This window comes from Adiantum capillus-veneris, chromosome 13 (genome assembly GCF_014529385.1).
Source record: "Adiantum capillus-veneris isolate H3 chromosome 13, ASM1452938v2, whole genome shotgun sequence".
Lineage (NCBI taxonomy): Eukaryota > Viridiplantae > Streptophyta > Polypodiopsida > Polypodiales > Pteridaceae > Adiantum > Adiantum capillus-veneris.
In genome coordinates, this window is record NC_140943.1 from 3,476,698 (window position 1) to 3,492,298 (window position 15,601).

The 15,601-nt window shown below is 42.6% G+C and overlaps 1 protein-coding gene across 1 annotated transcript; it reads left to right on the forward strand.

Moving 5' to 3' along the window:
- Positions 1-1,923: 1,923 nt before the first annotated feature.
- Positions 1,924-15,162, forward strand: LOC147443529 (uncharacterized). The gene is made up of 3 exons (XM_086527675.1): positions 1,924-2,697; positions 14,446-14,631; positions 14,728-15,162. The coding sequence occupies exons 1-3, from the start codon at positions 2,185-2,187 to the stop codon at positions 15,019-15,021; spliced, it is 993 nt and encodes a 330-aa protein (XP_086383801.1). The 5' UTR covers positions 1,924-2,184; the 3' UTR covers positions 15,022-15,162.
- Positions 15,163-15,601: the final 439 nt, after the last annotated feature.

Here is a 15,601-nt window from a genome sequence, read left to right on the forward strand (position 1 = left end):
ATCGTCAGTGGCCAATGTGGCTTGCAAATGTTATTTGTTTTATTACCATCCACCTTGCCTCCGGCCATTGCTTTCCCCAAATCTTGTTCAGGGGGAGAACCAATCAGTCGAGATCATGAGCGTAAGCTAAATGTCCTTAGTTTTCACTTTACAGAAGAGTCTGCTCCTAGGCCATCGCTAGGCTTTCCACTCGAACCTGGACTCGCACACTGACATATAGTAATTGTCAAATCTTTCCAAAACTTTGATGACCAGCATTCTTCAGTACTATTGAGGTGGAATTAGGCAGCCAGCTGGCCTGCCCCTTTCCAGCTCCTGTTGTTGATGACCAGCATTCTTCAGTACCATTGAGGTGGAATTAGGCAGCCAGCTGGCCTGCCCCTTTCCAGCTCCTGTTGTTGCTGTCCTAGAAAAGACCTAGTTGTGTGAGCTCTTTATTATTGACCTTTCTCTTCAAAGGGTTAAGCTGGTTTCGACATTAGAGAGCCAAGGGGACCAATGAGTAAAGGAATTTTAAAAATATATTGCTACCTCTCTCCATTACAACGCCTGAGTTGAAGCTCTTGTACACTTCTGTACTATCTCACTTGTTGTGCCTCCCAGTTCAAGGCTAGACCAAGTCTTTCTATAAATGAAGGCCTGCTTTACTTATTTATTACACATGGTAGGGGTAACATTGAATTGCACGATATATGGTCTCCAAGGATAAGCTTATGGCTTTTAGAAGTAAAGGCAGGGGTAGAGAATTTTCACTTTGGTCATATTGGAAGGCATACATTGGCACAAGCATTCGTAAGGTGACAAATGATGGACACTAGTAAACATTGAGAGTGTGCTTTCAATCTTGGTGGATTCATAAGTAATGATCGGAGGATGTCACTTGTGTGCATGAAATGCGCCCCCCGCCCCCCCCCCCCCCCCCGGGAGAGCCATTCTTTGTGAAATGTATCTTTTTGCCTTTTTATAACTCCCCTACCTTACACTCGTGATTCAGTACGCTAAATGAGAGTTATCATCCGATAAATTCAATGAATCTCTTAGGTGTAGAGCACCTTTACATTGTTAGAAAAAAGAGGTTCAAGCACATTCGAGTTTATCAGTTTAGCACATGTAACCCTATCATCCACCCTTTAGTGAGATCTCTATCAGATTTGGCAAAGTTAGTTATACCCTACTTCCAAAAAAAATGTGCATGGAAACGTGGGAAGCCTTTCTTACTCAAAGTGAGACCACACACTTATTTTAGGCAAGCTCAAGTGTCTACCCCCCCCTCTCTATAAGTGTTTAGGGCTGAGTCGCACTGAGAGGTAGTGGGGGGAGTGGGGGGAGGAAGGAGCCAAATACAAAAAATCTGATTTTCCCTGCAGAATTCGTGAAGCCCTGTTAACATTGCGATAGCTTCTCCATTTTTCAAGAGATTAAGCTATATATACGGAAAACAATGCACAAGCGCTGTTCTCTGCAGGTCTGCCCCATGAGAAGCTTTCCTTTTTGCTGGTACCTTCTCCTCCTTTGTAGCACAAGCTGCATTTCTCTACTGGTGCGACCTGAGGTCAAAAATTTATCTCTTACCCCTGCAAGATTGGGTGCAACTCGGCCCTTATTTGAGTCCTCATCGGATAGATCTTTAAGGTCTCCTGGGATGGTTCCCTAGGACGTTAAAATTCTCTTCTTCTTCTGCAGCTTGCTCTCTCGTGGCCCACCTAATATTCCGGGTGTCTATTTTGATAATCGGTGTCCGTCAAAGGAATTTCTATTTTGGACCGTCGGTGGGCAGTTGCTATCTGTGAGTGGAAGTCCACGTTGTAGCTTGTCAACGGGACATACCTCCCTCGTTCTGAGGCTCTCCCCCCAAACCCGCCCCGCCCCCAAATCCCCCCCTTTTCTCTCTCTCTCTCTCTCTCTCTCTCTCTCTCTCTCACACACACACACACACACACACATACGCACGCACGCACACAGATTTCGTACAGATCAAATATACTCTGCATTGAGGCGACAGCAGGAGGGTTGGCGCAAAGTAAAATGAGAAGCTAGATGTTGGTGGTGGTGGTGGAGCGCAGTGATCATCTTCACAGATTTCGTACTCTCTGCATTGAGCCGACAGCAGGAGGGTTGGCGCAAAGTAAAATGAGAAGGTAGGTGTTGGCGGTGGTGGTGGAGAGCAGTGATCATCAGCAGAGCATGATGCAGCAGCAGCAGCAAAGCAAGTGGGAGTCGTCGACGGATTTGACGACCTTGCCTGGATCATCACCACCACGCTCACCCTCGACGCACTTCACCAGCACGAGAGTAGGGGCCGCCGGCAAGCACTCGTCCAGCCGGCCAAGCAACAGCTTCTACTACGTGCAGAGCCCCTCGCAATACGATGGCGACTCTATCTACAACTACAGGTCGGGGCAATCGAGCCCCACTGCATCGCCGGGCCATCCAATGGCGGGCGACTCCCGCCGCAGCGGGGGCGGCAAGCCGGGAGCCCATGGCAAAGCAGGACGCTTCTCCTCCAAGTGCAGCGTCATCGATGAAGAGAACGACGGCTTCCACCGCACCCACCCCTATCAGCACCCTACCGATCGCCTCTCTGCTCGTCTCCGCCTCTTCCTCTTCATCCTCGTCTGCTGCGGCGCTCTCCTCGGCCTCATCATCCTCCTCATCTGGCTCTCCACCAGGCCTTCCGCTCCTCAAGTTTCCGTCAAGGTACTACGTCTCCCTCTCCCATTTTGTTTCAAGTCGAGGGGTTTGGTTGGCAAGAGGTGTCATATTTTTGGGGTGCCCAAAGGTGGCAAGGCCTTAATGATGACTAGCCTTTTTGGCTTTGGCTAGCATATCAAAAATTTGGAACGGCAAACCGCTCATGAATACAGGTCTAAATCAAATTACTTAGTGCACAGGTCTAGAGAAATACATTTTCCCTAACCAGTGAAAATAAGGTCAAACTTGAAACTCTCCCGATTTTTAGGTCAAAATTTGAAGCTTTTGCCAGTAATTACACTAAAACTTGTGTAAACTTCTCCGTTTTCCTAAAGGCAAGCTGAAAATCTAACCCGGATTTTGCAATTTCAACCGGTTAAAATACAATGGACCCAATTTTTTTCCTAGCACTCTTAGTGCACGAGCATTAAGACTTTGATAATGGAACAAGTCCACTTGCAATGATGGTAACACGCCTTAATTTCACTTCTTGAATTTGCAAATGAAGCTTATAAAACATTCAATATTTAGCCACGGAAAGGGCATCGGTTAATAGGTAATGGAAATATTCAAACCACCATCCACTTGCCTTTGTCCCCCTCGTTCAACAACTTGGTGTCGTAGCTTCCCTTCTTTGCCATGGACAATAGCAATCACCCCTGATGCATCATGAAGCAATTTTCTTGCATCCCATCTTCCAAACCACTTCGAGATCACTTCTACATCTACCTCTCGTTATATAATTTTCTTCTATTAATTCTCTCTCTCTCTCTCTCTCTCTCTCTCTCTCACACACACACACACACACACACACACACACACACACACACACACACACACACACACACACACACACACACACACACACACACACACCCCGAGCTCTTTGACTATATAATTTTCTTCTATTAATTCTCTCTCTTTTTCTCTATGTCTCTCTCTCATCTCTTTGAATTTGGACTAGCTTTGCTCCAACTATCTAGCATCAAACTGCCAACTTTATCTGTGTTAGAGTGAGCCGTGAAGACGGAGCGCCTTTGTTTCATGTCTCTATCATCTATCTACATTTAGATTACTTTGAGGTAGAGTTAGCCATGAAAATCATTGTAATAGTAATGCATAGGTGCAATATGATGGATCATGGAAGGCCCAAGTTCATCCAAAAGATGAGAATATTTGGGGACACTACAACACTTCATGTGATTTTCATACTTTATGGGGTAGACTCATATATTTGAGGTGTGGGGTTTTATGCAGAGGTAGGGCAATTGATGGGAGTCTTAGCTCAAACTTATGATGTCAATGTACCTTTGACATTCGGAGAAGAAGAAATAAAACTCTTATCTCTCAAATGGTGCTGAATTGGACCTGCGTGTGAGACTTAAAAACATGCAAAACAAAAATCTAATTGACACCTTGCTCTGATACCATGTTGGTGAACATAAGGGAAGATGGAGATGGTGAAGAGAGTGTGGAGATGAAGGTGACTACGAGCACAAAGGAAGAGAGTCAAGAGAGACACATACAAGTTATTACACCCACTAAATCTCATGGTGCATGCTTTAAGAGTTCTAAGCCATGGTCTACCTCAAATGCAACTAGAGTGCTTCGTTAGCCGGATTTGTATTGAGTTGCAGTGAGTCTGAGGGTAAGAGAAAACAAGAACCTAGAAGAGAAAATTAGAGAGAGAGAGAGAGAGAGAGAGAGAGAGAGAGAGAGAGAGAGAGAGAGAGAGAGAGAGAACTTGTGCTTTGTTTTCCACAAATCCTATTACCTTGAGTTGACATAGTCCTATTTTGACAGCTCCATGAATTAAGTGACACTACCGAGAGGATGCCAATCAAGGCTTTTTCATGATTCCTTGATGGCACCACATTTGGCATTCATATAAACTAAAGCACTATCAAGCATGCCAACTTTCTTCAATAGACCTTGATTGGAGATCTCGTCGGTGAATTTTCTCACCCATGTTGATGTCTTGTGTAAGTAAGGCCACAAGGTTGAAAGGTGCAAGCATAGGTGATTTTCATTTAGAGAGAGCTCTTCCCTTCGTCGCATCCACAAATGAAAGCAACACAAAGTTTCCTTGCTCATCAAGAAATTTATGTGCTTGTCAATGCTTGTGATCGACGTGCAATTAAAAAAGCTTGTGACATGTGATGCTTGGATAGGTGATTGCATCTAGAGAGAGGCCTTCACTTCCCATAAAAGGATTCTACCTGCGGCATTAAAAAAAGGGTGACAGATCCGCATGCCTTCAAGATGCCTATGTAGGTGATTGCATCTGGAGAGAGGCCCTCGCTTTGCATCTACTGAAAACAGACTACATCTTTTTACCCTTGTCCCTATTGGGAAAATCTTGTGATCAGTGCAGTCCCAGCGTCCACACTCTCAACAGCGTGCTTTCTGCCCTGCTGCAATCAGTGCATTCCAAGAGTCCACACTCCGGCCTTGCTCCCTATGCGTGTCCGGAGAGAGGCCCTCGCATCACATCTACTGACATTCTGAATAGAACAGTGGACAATTGCAACTGAGAGGGACATTCAAAGACGATTCTAAGAGGAGACATTCGAGACAAGAAGATCCTCAAGCACTTTTTGTGCTTTCTCATCCGCACCACAGTTAGCATACTATTGACCATGACATTCCGAACGTAACACCTAACAGGGAGCATGATAGTTTTGAAATTTGTCAACGCTTGCGATCGACGTGCAATTAGAAAATCTTGTGACATGTGATGCTTGGATAGGTGATTGCATCTATGCCTGCATAGGTGACTGCATCTAGAGAGAGGCCTTCACTTCCCATCTGGATTCTGCCTGCGACAATTAATAAAGCGCGATAGAGCTGCATGCCTTCAAGATGCCTACATAGGTGATTGCATCTGGAGAGAGGCCCTCACTTCGCATCTGCTAAAAAAAGACTAGAGCCTTTTTCCATTGTCCCTATTGGGAAAATCTTGTGATCAGTGCATTCCAAGAGTCCACACTCTCAACAACGAGCTTTCTCGCCCTGCTTCTGTAGTGCGTATCCCACGACCAGTGCATTCCAAGCATTTACATCCGCCAAAAACAACCTAGAGCTTTATGGCTCTGCTCTTGTTATGCACATCCGACATTCAATGCATTCCAAGAGGCGACATTTCAGACAGGAAGCTCCTCAAGCAGTTTTTTGTGCTTTCTCAAGCGCACCACATTGGGCATACATATCGACCAAGGTAGTGCTAAGCACGAAATCTTTCTAGCCCTGCTCTTGTTGTGCATAGAGCCACATGCCTTCAAGATGCATGAGCAGGTGATTGCATCTGCTGAGAACAATCTAGAGCATTCTGAAATCACTACATTCCAAGAGTCCACCCTCCGGACTCTGGTGCTACTGTTGTTGTGCACATATCCAATCAGTGCATTCCGAGATGCGACATTCCAGACAAGAAGCTCCTCAAGCACTTTTTGTGCGTTTTAAAGTGCACCACATTTGGCATACATATCGACCAAGACAATGCCAAGCACGACATCTTTCTCAAGCGCACAAAATTTGACATACATATCAACCAAGATAGTGCCAAGGATGACAACTTTTTCCAACAAACTCTGACAAACAACATAATTGATTTTTGTGTCCATATCAGCATAACATCTTTTTGTGTCCATATCAGCATCTTGTGCCACATGCCTTCAAGATGCATGCATACGTGATTTCATAGGCTCTCCCATGAATATACACCCCATTTGGCACATGTCTTGCAACAATAAGTGCATACCAAGAGACGGCATCCCATCCCAATCTTGGAGGAAGCTCGCCAAGAATGTGTCGTGCTTTCGCGACTGCACCCAATGTGACAGGCATGTCGAGCAAAGCAGTTCCAAGCACAAAGTCTTTTTCCAAATTGTCCTGGGCTATCTCGTGAAATTTCCTTTGGAGAGAGAGAGAGAGAGAGAGAGAGAGAGAGAGAGAGAGAGAGAGAGAGAGAGAGAGAGAGAGAGAGAGAGAGAGAGAGAGAGAGAGAGAGAGAGAGATGACATCTTGGACGGGAAGTGCGGCACTCTGCAGGGCTCCAATCTGCACCAGCGAAGGGCATGAGAACCAACCAGATGGGCAGACAAAACAAATGCACGCATGGCTTCTTTTTGCCTAGCGTGCTTGGTGTCGGTTAGCCCCCGAGGCACACTGCGTGCAAAAAAGGTGGAGGACTGAGGTGTGCAAGAGCGGAGGCTGGAGGTTGATTGGAGGCTGCACGAGGGCAACGTTATTCTAGGAGAGCTTTTTTTTCCTGTGTTAGAAAAAGGGAAAATTACCAAAAAACCCCTCTAATTTGTGGAAATTCCCAAAATACCCTTCAAATTTCAAAAATTACCAAAATACCCTTGCATCTATTTTGGTTGGACTATTCAAGATTTTCTAATCTTTATTCCTTTTTTACAATTAAGATCCGTTTTTGAGTGCTTAGCATGTAATTTGTCACAAATTACCTCGGGAAAAGGGCAATTATGTCTAAAAATAATGAAGAAATTTATCTCCAAAGCCTACGTAACATACCCAAATTCTAGTTTCAACATCTTGTATTGATAGACAATCGGTCTTCTTATGAAAAGATACAAAAAATTTCTTCTTTCAAGAAATTTAATCTCACGACCAGGGATACTTTGGGAATTTTGGAAAAATTGAAGGGCATTTTGGGAATTTGTGACAAAATATTGGGGGTGTTTTGGGAAGTTTTGAAATTTGAAGGGTATTTGGGAATTTCGACAAGTTAGAGGGGTATTTTGGTAATTTTCCCTTTAAAAAATCTTGGGAATGAGCCACGTGAATGAACGTGCTTCCAGATTTGAGATTTTGCCCACTACGCTAACGAAGTAAACATTGTTGTGGATATCTGCAAAGAGAATTAAGGCTCCCATCCGATTGGCATGGAAGAAGACATCAAGAGGGTGGACATGTAGGAAAATCCCCCAGAAGTTGAAAACTTTTTCCTACTCTCCTAATGATGGAAGATATTATTGTTCAAACATGGAATGTAAAGGGAATTAAATCGGCAAAGAAGAGAGCTCTTTTTTGGGAGGTGGTAAGAAAGTCAAGTGCAAACTATTTGAGGATCTAAGAGCATCACTTGGACGACACTAGTTGGAAGAAACAAACAATAGGAAAAAATTTGGTGCTCTACCAGAAGGGCCCTCTAAGTTATAGTCGGGTTTTGACCATCGTTGCCCCATTGTTGATAGAGAGCTAGAACCGCAAGTGATGTTCAATCGTGATTCTAAGTGAGTGTTGGGAATAAAATTTAAGTGGGCACATCAACCCCTCACCATTGTTCATGTATATGACCCATGTGATGCCAAAGTAAGGGCCAAAATTTCGGTAGGTATGAGGGATATGCTTGATGAAGCGGATCGGTGTTTCATGGGAGAGTTTGATTTGGTGGAGGCTAGAAAGGACAAGATGGGCTTTTCTAGCATATTGGCAGGTTCCAAAAAATCAAATTGGAATTCTATATGTGAGAAACGGGCTTTTACCGAGCTTTGGACTATTGGCCCATGGAGTATCTCACATGGGTTTATAGACACTAGTCTCCAATATGCCAACACGGCCTCCTAACTAGATAGGTGCTACCTCTCACGCCATGTGGCTTCCATCCCTTAGTGGAGATGAGGGTGGATACCACCTGTAACGGAATTAACCTAATAACTTTGAGTGTAGCGGAAATAGATTAGCCATAGGTGAGCATTTCATTAATAGGATTCCTAATGAAGATAGAGAGAGTGTTAGGTTGGAGATAGCAACAATTTACACATTCCTAATTAACATGGCATGAGCAATAACTTGCAAAAGAGAGAGAAATAGAGAAATTGACAACAATTGAGGACTAGATTTACTTGGAGCCACTTACCCCTCCAATAGACTTTTGTATTATAGGTTCTCCCATGAAGAGAGACTTGGTACAATACAATCTTTGTGTTCCTTAAGACCTCTTTGGTGCCATGAAAATGAAAAGCTTCATGCACAAACTTATGCTTAAAGCAACAATTAATTACTTGCAATAAGCAAGAACTTGTCCCCGGCCTCAATCCCAAGACCTCAAACACCATCAAAGGTGGAGAGAGCTAGCAGGGAGTGAGGAACATGAAGAGAAGAAGATGTATCTCTACGAGAAAGAAGTAGTCTCCTCATATATAATCACTCTTAGAGCATAGCTTAGCATAGTGATAATGAAGATGGAGAGATTGATAAGCATTGCTTTGAGCATAACTCTTGGTTGGATTTGCTTTCTATAGCCAAGGGGTGTTGGTGTATGCTCTCCACTTCTCAATCTTGGAGAAGGAGATGACTTGTGTGCACAACACACAATGGGGGAGTGTGTGTGTCTTGTGGAGTATATGAAAGAGAGAGAGGATTTAATTTTGCTACTTTACTCTTGCTACAAGCCTATTGGCTCAAGCCTTGGGCTAGCCAATGAATGGCTCTAGTCATAACAAGCAAGGGTTGTAGCATTTGGAAAAGTGTCATCCTTTCCCCCTTTGAGAGAAAGATTTTAATTATTTAATTGTAGCATTTGGACAAGTGTCCTCCTTTCCCCCTTTGAGAGAAAGATCTTAATTATTTTATTGTAGCAATTGGACAAGTGTCCTCCTTGCCCCCTTTGAGAGAAAGATCTTGATTATTTAACTAAATCTAAAGTTTTATTGGACCTCCCTATAGGTCATCCAATAGGATTCAGGCACATTATGAGGACAATATTGCTAGGGGCATGACATGTGTCCTTTATGTCTCTTGACTCTTGGGCTTGCCTTGAGTGTGTGTGAGTATTCTCTCTCGTGCCCCTTCCTTTAAGGCTCATCTTTGACTTGAACAACTCAAGCACCTTGGTCATTAAGCATGATAAGCACCTCAAGAACCTCAGTCATTAAGCATGACAAGCACCTCAAGCACCTTAGTCATTAAGCACGACAAGAACCTCAAGCACATGCTTAGCTTCCCTAAGGTCTAAAGTACCTAATGGTCCTAGGTCTAGGGACTTTTAACACTAACCTTTGTAGGATTTAATGAAGCTAACCCTAAGGTCTTTTAAGCTCCATTAAATGCACGTTGCTCTTTGATAGACTATCTCCTTTTGGACCCCTATTGAGATATAACCATCTCTCCTCTTGGTCCCCTACTGAGATAAATCTAGAAGCACTTATTGCACATTGATCTTTGGTAGACCATCTCCTTTTGCATCCTTATTGAGATGCAACCATCTCTCCTTTTTTTCCCTGCTGAGACAGGTCTAGAAGCACATATCTATATCCTAACTCTTGTTCCCCTTTTATCTTTCCATATTAAATGACTAGTTTAATATGAGAAAATAATTTGGTAAAGTTAGATACTAGATTTTATGACACCACCCAATGCCTCTCAGACCACTTTTCCCTTGAATTGAAAATTTCAAAGGCTAAGAAGGCGGACTACTATCTAGAAGGGGAAAACAAAAAACTTGTTTTCAATGAGCAAGACCCACCATTCAGGTCCTTACTAAGTTAACATTTACTAAAAAGCTACAGAAAGATGGTTGCATATCCTTGCACTTGACCCACGTTAGTGCATAGCCTCTAGACAAAAATAAAAAGAACAAGGCCTCGGATAAAGAAATCTTGATTGGTGCAAAATAGTTAAAAAAAGAAGAAGTGGACAAGCTTTCAAAAGAAGGGAAAGAAGGCATTGTGTAGAAGAGGAGCATAGGATGTGGCTCATTGCAAAGGCTACGCTTGTTGAATTACAAGTCAAAGAGATAAAAAAGACTAGACTTCTGCCAGAGTGCTTGCCATTAAACCTGAGACTATCGACCGAGCACTTCTTTAGAGCCCTAATGATCAAAAGAAGGAGGGAACTTAGAACAACAATCACATATAAATTGGGAGTCATAATCCATGACCAGAATGCTATGCCAGACTCGATCACGTAGTCAAATTATAGGTCAACCAGAAGTTGGATCGCAAGTGGTTGAGGATGCGAGATACTTGCATCCTCAACCACTTAATGATCACCTAGTCAAATTATAGGTCAACCAAAAGCTGGCTCACAAGTGGTCGAGGATGAAAGATGTTTTCTGCTTATAAACGTAAAGGGCACTATATTGCCACAAGAAGGAGAAGCCTTGGAAAGACCCATATCTAAAGATGAATCTTAGGTTGTTGTTAAGGTAATGGGGAAGGAAAAAACCCCTAGGTGGAATGGCCTGATAGCAAAAGTTTTGAAAGAATTTGGGAGGATCTAAAAATCCCATTAACACATATGGGAAACAAGACTCTGTTTGAGGGAGGAACGAGCACTAGTGTGAAATAGGGGATGATCAAGCCTACTTGAGTAGGTGATCACTCCCCATTAGCAAAGGCAGATCAATATATGACAACATTCTGGTAGCAATGATGGGCAGTATGAAAAAATTTACTAAGCAAGAATGCATCGTCTAAAGAGATCAATCAAACAAGGCATCCCACCTGCCTTGCTCCTTTTTGCTATTGGTTCACATCCACTGCTGACTTCACTAGGGGACAATGAGCACTGCAAAAGGGGAAATCAAGGTCTTTCCGTGCCAGTGGCAACCAATTGTTGGTGAAGTTGTTTGTGGACGATTCTCTACTCTTCATAAAATCCAGCTTCCAAATGCTCAAAAGAACCCTCAAGATCATCCACTTGTTTCCCACTTCCTCAGGCTCTAAATGTAACATTGAAAAACCAAGATTGATTCCACTCACTGAAAACGACTCATTTGATCGCGCAAAATAGTCTGAGGAGATAATCAGCAAAGGGAAAGTGTTGAGACACCACACGGTGCCTCTTAGGATGGACATCATAGTCAAGAGAATATTTGGTTTGGTCCTAATCAAAATCAACAATAAGATGAGAAGGTGAGAATACTCTCTCCTCCCTTCCATAGGAGGGTGACTGCGATCAACTCTTTCTTGATTCCTTATATCTCCTTTGTCTTGGCTATCTTGAAATTATCCAAGTGCCATTGGAAAGAATTTATGAAACCCATCAAATGTTTCCTATGGAAAAATAACACAAAATACATGACACTGTGGAAACAGGGGAATGTGAATGGATGGCTAGACTAGAGGACCAAGGAGGCATTGGGATACTAGACCCAATAATACATGCCACAAGCTATGTGCACAGAATTGGTAGTTCTGTAATAAACCAAAGGGAGTATTGGGCGGTCATGTCTTGGGAAATGGATGAAAAAGAAAATATTTTCTCACAAGGAGGGCCATGGAGGCAGGCTAAGATACATAGAAAAATTGTAGCCCTAAAGTGGTTTTTTCTAAAGCTTGGGTGTTGCACAAGGGAAATTATTTAAAAGTGCAAAAAAAGAGGTTTTGTCATTGCTGTGGGGGGAGGATTTGATACTTCAAATGTGCCATCTTGCACTGGTTCCCTTGGTTCTTCAAGCCTGGAGGGGGGTCCTTGAATTCCTTATGTTGGGAAGTTGCAAGAAAGGTGAATAATAAAGGGACTTCCAAACAGGCTCACTTTTGGCCGATGCCAACTACTATTCGAAGGAAGTGGACTAGTTAGTGTTGCTGCATAATTTTAATCTAAATAAAAGGCTACTTATCAGTAGAGTTTTAGTAGTGTTATGCCATATCCCAATGCCTGCTGTTGAGATACACCGTGATTGGAAAGCTGTCACAAGATGGGCACCACTTGCCAATAAAAAAGAACAGACTGAACAGCCTTTTAGCACTTCAATAACAACTGAACTGAGAGGGAGAGAGAGAGACAACACACGACACAGAGTGGCGTAATTCCACCCCAGAGAGTATTGGATCCAAACCTTCTCTAGGAAGCTTGCCAGAGAATGAGCCCTTAGCACTTATTTAAAGGCCCTTGGCCTATGAAAAGTAGTTTACATGAAAATCCTTCAAACTCAAAAGGTTACCAACGTAAATCATGGAATTTCATACAACTGCCACGTCCGCACTCAGCACAAAATGCGGGAATCCGTATATCTTGCCACGTCATCATGTCAGTGCAATTTTCAAAAAATCTGCCACGTCGTTAGTTTGCGCAAGTCTTTTGTGTGTGTGAGAGAGTCTAGCTTTCTTTGCATCCTTTATGTCACTTGGGGCCCCATCGGACGGGGTCCCCATAAGCTGGTAGGACTTCTTCTTCTGTTACTTGTTCTTCTTAGGGTTTAGGCCCCTCGACCGACATCTGCAAGTTGGCTCCATTTTTCAGAGCTTTGACACGTCAGTAGTTGTTACAAAAGCCTAGCATTGGCCCATAGAAAGGATCTTTGGGTTTCTTTAAACCCTAGAAACTTATAGCAAGATGATATTCAAAGCATATTGGTTCAATTTTCTCATCAAATTGTGGAGGGTGAATTGGTGTGAGAAAAATGGAGGAAGTGCGCAAACAACACTTGGGAGGCAAAGTGGCCAAGGGTGACGAATATCTTCTCTTGGAAGGTATTGTGTGAGGCAACACAAGTGGGAACAAGATGCTTGTGTGAGGGCTTGACATTGACACTTTCTCTAGGTGAAAAGCTGCTTTGGAGAATCCCTAGCTTGCATCTCTTTAAAGACTACTCCTCCTCAGAAGGTCTTGCTGCCAAGGTATGCAAATGGGTACTGAAGACATGGTAGGTGTCATTTTTTAGGAATGACTTGGTTGTGGGAGGAGAAACATTCAAAACCAAGACATTCTAGTATGCACTCAGATAACCATGTACTACTTTTTGAATTAGGTTTGGAAATCTTGGAATATTCGTGTATTTGAGTAGTAGCATACGGTAGCTCAGGTCAAAGATATCATTTGAGGTTATCTAAGTTTATAGGATTCAAAGTAGGATCAGCTGCACAAACCAAAGAATGGCATCATGCTTTAAGATGTATCACCTACTCAGGTTTTGGTCCTAGGGGAGAATAAGCCATTGGGCTACAACACGAGCAGCTAGTTAAGTAAAATTCAATCTTTCTTGCTTATGTATTGTACAACCCCTTAGTAGAAAACTTGTGCCCTCAAGGTACGTGTAGTGCTTGAGGCTTTTTGTACATTCTTTGCGAAGTTAATATATAGCATCTCTATACACAATTGTGATTATAGAAAAAACAGAGAGTTCTAAACCATGGAGAAATTTTACTGCCAGAAATCAACTGGCCATAAAGGGTAAATCATTTTAGCACAGACATCAAAATCTAGTATTTGTTTTGTTTGGAAAACTTCTCATCGATGATATGGATAGAGAGGTGGATACTGCCTTCATTTATTGTGAGCTATATTGACCAAAGTTACTATCAAAAGATTTAGGACACTTTTAAGACTGCTAAAAGGAGAACATATGAGAAAAATATGATATGCTATAGTTTCATCAGAAGCTTCCTACGATTGTCCAAAGGAGCTAGCTTGGTTAGCTGGGTGCTCATCCTCCTTCATTGGGTCATGGGTTTGAGTGCAGCCAAGTGACCCTAGTAGCACTCATAGATGCGTCATTGTATCAGCTCCCATGGGAAAATGCAATCTGCTACAAGAGAAATGTATTGTGTATCTAAAATTACTTGAAAGCAAGGAAAATTTAATTTTCATTGTTAAAATAACCTTTCTGGTAGCTCAATTTTTATATTTTACTCTTTATGCCCTCACTCAAACTTTTAAAATAATATGTTTTTGGCAGTAAAAGAAAAGAAATCTCCGAGTATGTTGTTGTTTGGTTGATTTTAAAAGTATGTGGTAGTAGCTCCAAAGATGAGATAATCATTTTCTTTGTTTGGCATGAAGAATATGGTGTTCCACAACTTGTACATAGGGCCGGGCAAAGATGCATCAGGTGTGCCAACAAACATGCTCACACTAAATTGCACAGTGCAAATTGAGTTCAACAACACATCAAAGCATCTAAAAGCACATCTTCAACCATTGCACATTGATATCCTCTACTCCAAGCTCTCTATTGCTACAAGCAAGGTAACTAGAAATCAACATCTTTCATCTATTGTCTTTTGAGTGCAAATATTTATGTAACTTTTTGTTCTTGTTTTGCAAATGATGAACCATGTCTAGCTTAAGGACTATTCACAAGGAAAGAGAAGTCGAAAGGTGATTCCGATTCAAATGCAAGCTTCAAAGGTGGCATTGTACGGTGCCTCATATGAGTTGCCCACAAGTGAGGAGAGCACTAAACAAGGCTATGATCTCCCTCTCCAACTTTCTACTACAATTTGCTCCCGCTACTATGTTGTGTGGAAATTGGTAACCTCTCAATTTTGTACCCGAACAACTTGTAATGTGGCTGCTAACACAAAAACCCTTGCACTTCTTTCCCCGATCAACAAAAAGTCTTGCTCTCAAGCTTGATCATATTGACATCGACCAGACAAATTTTTTGTCCCTAATCAAGAGGTGTATTGCTAATAAGACTTGTTCATATCTCTATGTTCATGTATCCCTTTGCATATGGTCTCCTTGTCTAGGACCTGTTGTTTGCAAGAGGTATAGCGCTGAGTGAAGTTCATGAAAATCTAGTGTGCAACATCTAATAAAGAGAGCAAAGCCCATCAGATAATGTCCTTTTGGAAACTAGGAGATGGTCATTTTTCTTAAATGCACATGCACACACCACATATGTGTGTGAATGAGTGTGCCTCTCTCTCTCTCTCTCTCTCTCTCTCTCTCTCTCTCTCTCTCTCTCTCTCTCTCTCACACACACACACACACACACACACACACACACACACACACACACACACACACACACACACACACACACACACACACACACACACACACACACACGCACGCACACACACACAAAAAAAAGATGTCACGGGACAAAAAAAAGCTTAGCTAATGAGCTTTGCAGCTACATCTCTATTATGCCACCCATCACATGATCTCACAAACAGCTATCACAGTAGAAAGAAGTATTTGGCCTCTG